The sequence below is a fragment of the Hetaerina americana genome, unplaced genomic scaffold, assembly GCF_022747635.1.
Source record: "Hetaerina americana unplaced genomic scaffold, ioHetAmer1.1.p SCAF_3, whole genome shotgun sequence".
Taxonomy (NCBI): Eukaryota; Metazoa; Arthropoda; class Insecta; order Odonata; family Calopterygidae; genus Hetaerina; species Hetaerina americana.
The window spans coordinates 29,794,107-29,806,945 of NW_027286874.1; the positions used below are offsets into that span (position 1 = coordinate 29,794,107).

Consider the following 12,839-nt stretch of genomic DNA (forward strand, 5'->3'; position numbering starts at 1 on the left):
ATTTCCCCAATGGGAATGGACAGTAATAAGTGGTAATTTTGTTAAGTTAATGACTATATAGTTAGCCATCAATCACTAATCATGGGTGACTATATTAACTTAGTAATTATGATCATTAATTGGTTATAAGTGATTCTTCTGTTCAAGTAATAAAAGATCTATGGAAGGTTGGTGAATGTAATGCTTTGTATACTACGTAAACTCTGCCAACCGCAGCACTATTCTGGTTATCTTTGGGTACCCCCTTGTAATGTAACATTATCAACACACACTTAATGCAGCCTCATGGAAAAATCAAGGGATTTTACACTTGCAATGAAAAAGTGGTGTACAGATTACTATACAGACTTAAATTCGAATAAAACAAAAATGGCATAGTTTTCACGCTATAAGAATATGACGTATAGTCTGCTGGTGATAATTAATGACGATCAAATAAGCAGGTGACGGAATGTAAATTTATTGGTATTTCTTTGTATACAAATGTGTCTTGGGATTAGCATAAGCTTAGCTCCACTTGCTATTTAATAAGAAATTTACATTAGACTACAAGCAAAACATTACTACTTAATTTATACCATGGGGAAATGTATTCAAATATAACCTATAGTATAATATTATGAGGATCAGCTGCTATTTCTCTAACCATCTTTAAAATACAAAAGAAAGCTGTTAGAGTAATAACTGGGAAACCTCAGAATCCATGAAGGCCTATTTTCCATGAATTAAATTTGCTACCACTGCCGCGCATCAACATTTTGGTTTTGATTCTGTGCGTAAAAAATAACATTGGCAACTATTCTCTTAACTCTATCATCACCCCTAACCCCAGGACCAGGCACAACATCCGCTATGGGAATATAAGAGCCAAAGTATTGAAATTAGGACCCAATTAAATGGGCATCAGATTATGTAACAAACTACCCAAAAGCATGAAGGATACTAAGGGAGCGACTGCATTCGGGCATAAATTAGAAAGATATCTATGACAAAATATGCTCTACTCGGTTGAGGAATATCTCAACAATAATTCTGATCTTGGAGTCTATACTTTTAGTTTATAGCAATCGTCTTAGTCTAGTTAATATTAATGCTCCATGATTTTTAATGGATATTTGTGTGTATGTTTGCATTTAATGTTTGTCTGTTTGCTCTAATTTCTTAATTTAATGTAATTGTTAGTACCATATTTTGTGTCACAATGGAGCCTGTATACATTTTACTCCTTTTTGACATGCCTTATATCATGTACATATACAATCGACCTGATATTTTTGTAATATGATCTTTGGGCAAATAAAATACACTATTGTTATGTATTATTATTATTATTTTACTAAAATGAAGAATATAATTTAGGAAATGATTCATTTTTTCAGCTGCTCTGGGCAAAGCTGCACTATGCTGTTTGAAGGTTCATCTTTCTCTGCTTTACTGGTACAAATGAAGAAGAAGTTGAATGAGTGTGTCGAGTGGTATAACCGTGAGGCTTCATCTGATGATGATCATCAAGCATCATTATGGCTAAGGCATTGCTCAAGGTGCAGATTGAGTCTTTTATTTAGTAGCCAGTTCAGAAGTAAAGATTCACGTATAGAAAATTTTATTTCTGTTCATTATTTGAATACCCTGCAAGTAAATAATATAGAGGATTATGAGGATGGTAACTATTTTGAATTTTCAAAATAATCTACTTTTTGGCTTGGTGACATTTATTCCAGTACCATTTCAGTATGCTGAATCCTTCCAAATAATGTGATTGATTGAACATGTGTTTCCATCAATTTCTCTTTTAAATATTCACATTCTGACCAGCTATTTCTTCATACTGGAGAACTGGTAGTAGCTCAATGGAGCCAAATCTGGAGAATTGAGGGAATGGGAAATGAGTTGCAATCATAACTAAGCATATGCTAAGAAAGGAAAATTACATTCTTTCAAACCATTTATTATATATCAATGTCTACTTATTGGAACCAAATGCTAAAAATTCAATTTAGATTCAAAATGCTATTCCGGTACAATTTAATTGATGATTTAAGGTAAAAAATTATTGATTGTTACCGAGTTTTGAAATTAACTGCAAAGTCATATATTTTTTGTTTAACATTAACATTAGCAATTTAATGGTAATGTTCATGCTAAACAAAAAACACATGACTTTGCTGTTAATTTAAAAACTCCTTAAAATTAATAATTTTTCACCTTAATCATCAATAAAATTGTGTTGGAATTGCATTTGGAATCAAAAATTGAAGAAATTGTTACTGTTTCTGATCCTTAGCCTAGAATCAAAGAACTGAAGGTTAAACTAATGTTGTCAACCCTCACCAGTTTTTATCACCTTACATTTTACCTAAATTCAAAAATTAAGCTCATATGCACGTACGATTGAATGAGTTGTAGCCAAAGTGAATCCCATGTATGATTATTGTTTTGATTTTCATTATTTATCATCTGTTGTTAAAAGACATTTAACATAAGGGTGTGCATCTTAAAATTGGTTGTTAGACTTTAAACGTTTCTATTTTCTCTCTAAATGTTTCCCATTTTATTACACAATGAAATATATTTCTTCTCTCCTGGTGTGTTACATTCACCGGGCAATACAAAGGGTTTATTATTGATATATACTATGTAAAAGTAATAATTTAATGAGAAAATTTCATAGTTACTGTTAACCATGCCTTCTTAATGATAACCATCAAATTTCAATGTTTCTTTTACAATTTTTACTGAAATCAATCATTGTAAGAAATGAAGTTTTGCTAACTAACCTAATTCACATCACCTTAATTACACTAGCTCACTTTTACATTTTACTGCCATCATTTGAAGTTGCACTTTACACATGTACTATATTTTGGTAAGATTAATATTTAAATCTGTGAAAATCATATGTTATTCCTATTGTTTTAACTTGCTTATTTGTATAGTACATTCATGCTCAAATTCTGTTTTCCTTATTGCGTACAGGCTATTCCATGCATTCGGTCTGTGGCTGGAAGGAGGAAAGCATTTATATCAATCTGTTCATTCTCCACAGTATTCTCCTAGTCGTCTCCCAATGGTAATTTTGTATGAAGATAGGGTGAGTCGATTTTTCCTTAAACAAAATAGAATTACAGTGCCCACTCAAAATTGATAAATATACCAGGTGTGCTAGTGTGAAATATGGATTTTTAAAAATTCAGAAGAACGATAAAAAGAGCTGTATTCAAAGTATACTCCATTGCAAGTTAGACCTTTTTACCACCTTTTGGGCAATTTATGGATACTGCGCCAGTAAAAATCTTTCCCTTTTGCCGCGAACCATTAGTCAAGTCATTTTTTCATATATTTGTAGGAACCAAAGCACTGCTCAGCCAGTGCGTGACCCATCAAAGCAAACAAGTGGTAATCAGGAGGAGCCAAATCTAGTGAGTTAGCTGCATGGGTTAGAACTTCCCAGCTGACTGCTTCTAATGTGTCGCAAACCAGTTTTACTGTTTTTCATGGAGCATTGCCATGAAGAAAAATGACTTATGTGTTGCCTCTTTTGGTATTCTGGTTTTTTCAAGCAGCTAAGGGTTCAAATCAAACAATTGTTGTTAGCATTCAGTATTAACCATTTCGCCAGGTTTGAACTGCATATAATAGATCACACCCTTCTGGTCTCACCATGCACTGAGTCATCGTCTTTCCGCCCAAGTGATACAGTCTTGCGGTCAATGTGGATGGTGCACCTGGGTCTACCCATGGATTTTTGACCTTGGAATTCTCAAAGTAAATCCACTTTTCATCCCCAGTAATGATATGATGCAAAAACGACCTCCTTTTGTATAGTCTGAGCAAAATTTCACGTGTTTTTGCACCTCTCCATATGCCTGTCATTCAACTCACTGTGATCAACTCATGTGATACCCATCTGCCAGTCTTCTGAATCTTTCCTATCTCTCCTAGGAAATTGGAAACAGCTTGTTGACTAATGCTCTGCCAGTTATTTTTGTGTTTGTGAATCATTTTCATCCAACAGTGCTTGCAATTCCACATCTTCGTACCTTTTTGGTGGTTTTCCGTATTCCTAGTCTGCAACATTGAAGTCATCACTTTTGAAATGCCAAAACTATCGTTCACACGTATCTTGTGATGGAGTACGCTCACCATAAGCTTCTCAAAGTAATCGATATGATTCAGCAGCAGTTTTCTTCAAATGAAAACAAAAAATTAATGCTGTCCGGGTATGCTCTTTGTTTGGTATAAATTTCAACTTATTGAATACAGCAACACAACACAATTTAAATAATTTTTCAATTTATCACTCGTGCCCATCTGACACTTGTTGATGGCATAACAAAATGGCCCAAGTGTCAAATCTTTATACCACCAACTGCATTGCTGCACCATCTGTTGTCTGAAATTCGCATTTCGTACTTGTACATCTGGTATTCATTAACACTGGCACTTAGATCATAGCAATGTTTTACTCATCCAATGGTAGCAATGGTTTTATAGTTTTTATTGTACCATGATTTTAGTATTTCAGTGGTTAAATGATTGTAGTTAATTCATGATTTTGATTACCTGATATTCCAACGATTTTCATTTCCCCTTCAATATAGTTATATTGAAATCAGTTTTTTTCCCTTGAAAGAGTTATAGTTCAAAATGTGCTCAACTTTGTTAGTCCCCCTCATTTTGCAATGTACTTGCTTCTCTAATAATGTGAAATTAAAAATCAATACTATTTATTTTTATAGAGGTCTTGGCAGATGGAGTTTGTAGATATAGTTCAATGCAAGAATGAAATAGCAGCAGCTGTAAAATCATGGGATGAGGTCAGAAAAGATTACAGAGAAACCATGAATACTCTTAATTATGCTCAGTCTAGTCATTATTTGCCCCCTCTTCACAGGATCCGTTCAAGGTCTGTTGTTTGCCAAATTGTTTCTTAAACCATGCAAATACTTAATTATATATTTTCTGTATATGTTTAGAATATTTTGAGTTTTCATTTTATGTTTATTTAATGTACATTATAATATTGTTTCTCAAAGGTTGGGCTCATGCAGGGATCCATTTCCACTACCATTCCCATTGCATTTGGAAACAATACAGAGACTTGAATATCCACAAATTGTCTGTGGCAAAGAAGCTACTTCAAAAGCTATCATTAATTGTCTCACACCATTATTGGAATGTGCCAGGTATTGTGAACAGTTTAATATAGATTTCGTTTGTTATGATTATTATAATGCTAAAATCCAAATTTTTTTTGAAATATAGTTTACATTTGGGTTAAATGAAGTGGCCTTTTTACGTAACATTTTACCAAAACCTGGAAAATTTATATGAGAAGAGCTAGCTGTGACATGCTCTGCCCCTTGTTTTAGTTATGTTCCCCGCAAACGTGATGCAGTTCTTATTGGCGATAGTAAATTAGTGTATTTTACATCATGCTGGCATATGAGAATGAAATCCTTGGCTTTGGATGTCAAACCTATGCAATCTAGGGAGGCAATTATCATCTTTGAATTAATACAAGGCCCATCCAGAAGGTATCCTGCCATGCAACATTTTGATAGAAATAGCCTAACTAGAACAATGAGGTGTTGGTCTCCTCTAAAGTACTCCCCTTGTGACCTCACACCCTTATCCCAGCACCTCTTCCACTTTACAAAACAATGAAGTCCTTTTTTGGAATGGTCATCCGCTGCCTTATCGCATTCTTATTTATCTCATCAACATTAAAGATTTCATTCTGCAGCTATAAGGGACTTGCTCCAAGCTGCAAATGATGACCTGGGTTTTCAAATAGTTTTCAAACTGGAGATGAGTCTATGGCAATGACCCCCAAACAAAACCCTAATCTTCCCAACATTTGGTTGAAAAGAAAAGGGAGAATATGACAGGGCAACTGACAACCATCCCAGAAAAGGACTATGCTGATTGTTTTGAAAAGTGGAAGAGACACCATGATCAGCGTTTGATGTTCCAAGGGGAGTACTCTGAAATTGTCTAAGACCTCTTTGTTCTAGGTAGGCTATTTTGCTCCAAATATTGTATGGCTGGATACTTTACAGACAGACCTCGTACACTTCATTGTTTTGATAGAAACATCCATGTATGGGATTATTGGTGTTCATCTGCCTACTTCATTTCCATCTTGAGGATATTAGCCTTCAGCAAAAGGATGAAAGTATCACTTCCATTTTCATGGGAACAAATATCCAAGGCTATCCTCCACTGGCCTCTTTCCTGCTTGGAGTAGAAACCCCCCTGAGCCCCTCCACTCCTATGGTATTCCATGAGATATTATAGATAGCCTGTGCAATGGAGCACTCAATATGCTGCACAGAAAACTATTCTGTCATGTAGACACTTCAAATTTGCCAGACCCATACCACCTATATTTCTTTAGAGATACACTTCAATGGCAGAAGATTTGGAGGGAAGATTTTGCTGTGGATGGTCATCCTTCTCCAAAATCTCCTAATGAAGTTCTGAAAATCATTGATGTTCCACTTGCATGCATCAAAAGTGTGAAGCAGTAGTAGAGCCACAAACGTGTGGTGAGAAACTTGCTCTTGTCAGCTCAGAACTTATGTTGTTGTAGTATTTAGGGGAGGTGACTGACAGCTGAGGTCATTTGAGCCATTAGGGATGGAATGGAAAGGATGAAGGGTGGAGAGAAACCTGGCGTCGGCATTAGCCTACTCCTTGCAAAAGGCACCAAGAGGTCTGCAGCTTAACGTCCCATCCGACGGATGGCGTACTCATTCAAAGTACCCTCCACGAAGCACCTCAAGTAGGGATCGAGATACCACTGACAAATATTCAACACCGCCGGGATTTGAACCCGGGTACTCTGGGTGGGAAGCCAGTATGATAGCCACCGCACCATCTCGATCCCTTCAGAACTTATGTGTGTCTGAGAGAGTTTGTACTTGGCAGCAAGTTTTTCCTTCACTGTTTTCATCTCCTGTGGTCAAAGCTGCCAAGGCAATCATAAGTCTCAGCTTCATCAAGATGATGAATGATGTTTCCATCAATGAATCGCTCACTTTCCTTATTCTTCATTAATAGCCCTTTTACAAGGTAGATTGTTGCAATTTGTACAATCCCTTAATCTTCAATATGTTTACATCATTTAGATGGTTGTCACAATGCTCTTTAAAGAAGCCTAGAGCTGAAGCATCCCCATTGAATGGTGTTAAATTCCCATTGGTGGCCTTCCAGTAATTTTCAATCACTGGGACAGTTAGTGGACATTCAACTGGAAGGGGTGTATGGAAAATATGGAACAGCTGGTGGAAATTGCTCAATAGTCCATATGGCTAGCTTCTTCTTGGTTGGCATCCATGCCCATACTCTAGCTCATGTTGATGGTAAGCAACTCACATTTGTCCATTGGGTGATTGCCAGTCCTTAGTGAAGTTAACAGTTTTAGGCTTAACTTTGTGGAATTCCTTCATGATGAGGCTAAAAAATAAGATAAACTTTACAATTCCACACACTTTTAATGTTCTACGACCATGATTTCAATGCTGCGCAGCATCGAAACCATGGTTGTAGAACATTAAAAGTGTGTGGAACTGTAAAGTTTCTCTTATTTTTTACCCTCATCAGTCCTTAGTGCTCTAGCTCTTCACTTTACTCTGGGTGTGAAAATATGCCCAGATGTACTGTAACTAATCCACTGAATTGTAAACGTAGACTTTCAGTCAAGTTTGTAAACATTTGGAACCTGAGTTATTTCAAATGAATATTGTTTGGGTACATTTGATCAAGAATTTCATGATTAATAATCAATAAAAGTACATTGTATAAGTCATCTGCATCCCTTATCATGCATATTGTGCAAACTTTGATGTACATTTGTATCATTTTTTCAATTAGATTGAGCTCACTTCATTTTTCTGAGCACACTGCCTTAGACTGTGCCTTTATTGAACTTTTTCCGAATCTTTATAAAGATGTATGGATTGAGTTCAGTCGCAGTGTTCCATGTATGTCCAGTGCATTAAGAGAAGATGCATCCTCATCATGCAGCTCTCCAGCAAGAATTAATTTCAAGGTTGGTTCCAGTTTTATTGGTGGTGAGGAACTGAGAGATTATGATACTTTATAAGCTTCTTAAGAAGTTGTTGCATTGATATAATGCCCAATGTTCACATAAATTCTAAGTGGATCCCTAGAGTATATTGCAGTACATTAAAATATTTCAACAATAAGATGCCAATGGCTGCATTGTCAAAATGACAAATCTGAAAAATGTTAACGTAACTACTTCTGGAATAGAATTAATCCTCATTGGTCTTCACAGACATTTCATAACTGAGGTGAGCAATACTTAATGCACTCATAAATGATTTCACAGATGTTAAAAGCACCATTGAAACATTGACATTGCCATCATTACAATAATTCTGGTGGCTTATTATGAAGAATTTGAACTTGAATCCCAGTAGTCATCACAAAGGTTGATTTGATCGTTGTGGGTGAAAGTTACCTCATTCTGAAACTCCGTTATCAATAGGCAGAATCTTTTTATTAGGAAATTGGCTTATTTAATATATTATAATAGTTCTTAAGATATTGGCTTCAGAGGAGGAGGCAAGTGAATTAAAAATGATGCAGAGGGCATCAATTGAAATAGAATGATGTGGAAAGATAAAACAAGTAAAATTTCACAATTTATTTATAAGCACATCATGAATTTTAACATTTTCATTCCATCATCAAGTGTGCTTATAAATAGTGAAACTTGACTTAATTGTTCTTAAATTTCTACTCTGAGATAGAATTTCACAAAGTCAAGGTTTCTGCAATCAACTATTTGAAATAATTTGTTTCAGATGTACAACTTGGAAGAATATTGTTGCAATAGAATATATTATATTGTCATATACATTTTATTTGGATACCCATGCATAATATGTTATTGTGTTTTGAGTTACCTATTCAGTTCTTTATCTGAATGATTTGATATCATGAAGACATGTCATCACATCACCTTTATGAAAGGTTATCTTTTTTGGCAGGTGAAAGAATCAAAGATGTGCCAAGAGGTTTGGGCTGACTTGGAAAGAAATGTAGGCTGTCGCAAAAGAATTACTGCCACTGTTCTAAAAACAGTGCCAATAGAAGCGTGCTCTTCTGGTGTTTTGTTGGAGAATATGGCCAGGTGATTTGTTTCAACTATGGCTTATCAATAGATTAATGCTGGGGAAGTAAATTTTGAATGCCAAGGTGAAACTTTCTGATTCTAAAGGGCAAGGATTGTTTGAATTCCTCTTAAATATTCCCATACCCTTTCTCTATGCTCCTATAAATATCAGATAGCTTTGAAGGACCTAGTTATTCTGTCACCTATTTTGCATTATTTGATATTTTTATGTAATTGAAAATCTGCTTTGAAAGTATACCTTTTGTTCCATTAATAATAATAATCTGTATTGGTTCCTATAAGACATGCTTTTAACATGCATGGAACACATCACATTGTCTACTCATATTCTTTGCAGACATCACAACATGGATAATACAGAATCAGCATATTCTCAAAAATGAAATGAAAATTTACAGAGTAAAAATCAACACAAGAACCTGGAGCTATAACAGGAGTACCTTCATTGAGTTACTTTTGATTGAAATCATTTACTTATAGAAAGGGACATGAGCTCATCAACTGTATAGTATGAATGCTCACAAAGTGATTGATGTAGTTTAGACTTACATTTTTAAAAATTATCTATTTCCCTTAATTTTCTAGGTAGTTCTTTAAAGAATTCCACACCAGCATAACGAGGGTTCTTAGCAAGCATAGATGAGCTGTGGGCAGTTATTCTAAGGTCATTACAATCTCTAGTGCTATACCCATGTACATCAGCATTGGTTTTCAGTGTGAACATGGCTTTGTTTTGCTGCACAAAGATTATAGTATGAAATATGTACAAACAGGGAAGAGTTTGAATGTTAAATCTTTTAAAGTACAGTCTACAACTGCTTGCCCTTGGAACCTTCCCTAGGATTCTTACTGCCAATTTCTGTAGTCTAAAAATGTGCATGGAATGATTTGAGTACCCCCATACAGCAATGCCATATTTCAGTCTACTCTTTATAAATACACAATAGGCAGAGAGCAGTAGAAGGTCAACCAGGGTAACTATTTTTCTCAGGAGGTAGCATCCTGCGACAAATTGATGGCAGAGATCATCCACATGAGCTTCCCAGGATAGGGACTCATATGTATCCCTAGAAATTTTGTAACATTAGAGCCCCTAATACATTACTCATTTATCCTTAAAAGAGGGGAGGCTGTAATTTTCCTTTGGTGGGAATGAAATTGAATAAATTTTTCCCATTGTTAACAGAAACCAAGTTGTCTTCACACCATTTACTCGGTGTCTAAATGTTTCTTTGGACTATAGAATGGTTTAGGTTTTTGGAGGAGGTTAGGTGAGTTATATCATCTGCATACATATGCATTGACCCATCGACAAAATAATTAGGGAGGTTATTGATATATAAAAGGAAAAGTAGGGGACCCACTAGGAGATCCTTGAGGAACACATCTCTCAATCAAGATTGGATTTTAGTTTGTGAACGAAATTGATTCAGATGAGTACAATTTAATTATTTGTGATCTTCCTGTTAAAAAAGATTTTACCCATTGTCGGCTATCCCAGAGATGCCATTTTTCTCAAGTTTCCTCAGTAATATTCAATGATCAACTGAGTCAAAAGCCTTTTTAAAGTCATAGAAAACACCAATTACATTATTCTTTTTATCAAGTAATAGTGGGATATCATGAATGAATTTATTTATGGCAGTTTCAGTTGATTTTTTTTAATTGAACCAAATTGAGAATCAAAGAGGAAATTGAATTTACTTCAGAGGCCCAGCAATGTATTATACATTACTTGTTCAAGTAACTTAGAGAACACAGACAGGATAGAAATTGGTCTATAGTTATTCATATGTTGTCGATCACCTCCTTTAAATATTGGGCAATGGTTAAAAGTCCACTCACTACCAACTCATCAGACACATGGTTTAACATTTTTTAATTTTTTCTAAGTACTTAGCAATAAGTACTTCTCACCTAAATATTATAAAAAAATAAGTATAAAAATAAATTTACTGGCTTTCCAGGTCAATTTGCTAATTATTTAAATGTTAAGATTACTCAAAATCACAATTTTAATCGCCAAATACCCAATCACCAGAAACTTTTTTCTTTTATTTTTTGAAACCTGGATATTATGAATTTTATTTTTCTGATCCCTTGAATTTTGAAATAGTCAGCTTTTACTGTAAGCCCCATGGGGTTGATAAAAATTCATTTCTATATTTTTATTTTCCAACTTACTATTTATTCAAGATTTCCCTACCATTATCCTTATTGCTCTTTCTTTATAATCTAGGTAAAATATTTTTTAGCCAATCCAGCTGACATTTTATGAATGCAATCAGACAGTCATTGAACACTGATGTTTTCTCTGGGTACTAGAGTGACCTTCAAGCCTAAATTTAGGTTCTCTGGATAAGAAATGCAATAAGATTGTTTATTATTATTTAAATCAAAGATATTGGATGATTTCAGTCTTGTTCTTTCTCCCGGGAACTTGATATATTGTGTTGAAAATAAGAGTTATAAGAAAATGAGGCACTGCAGATTTAAGAAGGAATTAATTATTGAAATATTTGTCACTGTTGGTGCGATAATCTTATAAAAATTCTTTCCTCTTCTCTAGTCCTATTCTTATGTTTAAAAAATGTAATGTTTACAGAGATTTGGTATCAGAAAAGAAGAATCATGATGTTTTGCAAATCCAGGAAACAGCATTATGCGCTTTAAATCATCTTCTTCGTGTTTTAAGTGAAGAAGCAGTGATGTATTGCCTCCCAGTGAAGAAACTCGTCACATCTTGCATTGAAACGCTGGTTCATGTAAGTAATTTACAGTTCGGAACAACCAAAATTATGTGTGTGGGAAAAGTCATTGGTATAATATGTGAAAGATTATTTGGCATACATTTGTATAAGGGAAAATATTTTTTCAATTCTGTGATATCAGGCTCAACCTTGTGAAATCTCATCATGTGGATTGAGGAAAAAATTGTAGATTCACCTGAATTTATTGCAACATGACTGGCTTTTCATATTTTGTGACATCTTCAGGTACCTGAAGTGTGATGTGATACAGGCAGCTGCGATAAAGTTTGGTAAAATCTTCCAAAGTGTTTTCTTATTTCTCAAAGTAATTTCACATGTACCTATGAAGACAACTGTAAATTTGAGAAAATATGATGTTTTATTTCAAGGCTTAAAGTCAGTCATTTCTCTTATTTTTTTCTGCAGTATTTTCTGTCATTTTTTGCCATCATGTTTTTTTAATGAACTTAAACTTATTTAGTAACTTAATTTTCAGTAAAAATCGTATTGTTTAAAGTATAAAGGTATGTGTCTGTTAAAATTCCTTAGTGATGAGCATTCTATTTCTTGTGTGCTCATGCTCTTTTGATTAATTCTGGCCAATGTTTTTCTTGCACGTTACTATCCAGTTGCTTTGGTAAAAGATATATTCATCAAAAGACGGAGGGAATGAAATTATCTTTCTTGCCAAAGTTGAACTACCTATTAAATCCTTAGAGTTGAGGATGCCATCCAATGGTGAGGTTGGATACAGAATTAAAAATGCTTGGAAAAAGTAATTTCAAGAATAGAATGGGTCAACTGTTGAAATTTAAAGAAGATAAGAAGGACACTCCCTTGGCCTATTGACTGTTGGTCAAGACTCCCTATTATGTTACTTTGAGGTGGTTGATGTAAATCTGGCCTTTGCCAAACTTCAA

At 34.6% G+C, this 12,839-nt stretch overlaps 1 protein-coding gene across 3 annotated transcripts in view; it reads left to right on the forward strand.

Moving 5' to 3' along the window:
* Epg5 (ectopic P-granules autophagy protein 5) overlaps window positions 1–12,839 on the forward strand; it is an 89,904-nt gene that overhangs the window by 37,023 nt on the left and 40,042 nt on the right. For all 3 annotated transcript variants that reach the window (XM_071587311.1, XM_071587312.1, XM_071587313.1), the window contains 7 exons: window positions 1,380–1,541; window positions 2,977–3,091; window positions 4,740–4,906; window positions 5,037–5,186; window positions 7,879–8,056; window positions 9,024–9,166; window positions 11,775–11,934. In XM_071587311.1, the coding sequence (XP_071443412.1) occupies window positions 1,380–1,541; window positions 2,977–3,091; window positions 4,740–4,906; window positions 5,037–5,186; window positions 7,879–8,056; window positions 9,024–9,166; window positions 11,775–11,934 (1,075 nt within the window). The remainder of the gene's footprint in view (window positions 1–1,379; window positions 1,542–2,976; window positions 3,092–4,739; window positions 4,907–5,036; window positions 5,187–7,878; window positions 8,057–9,023; window positions 9,167–11,774; window positions 11,935–12,839) is intronic.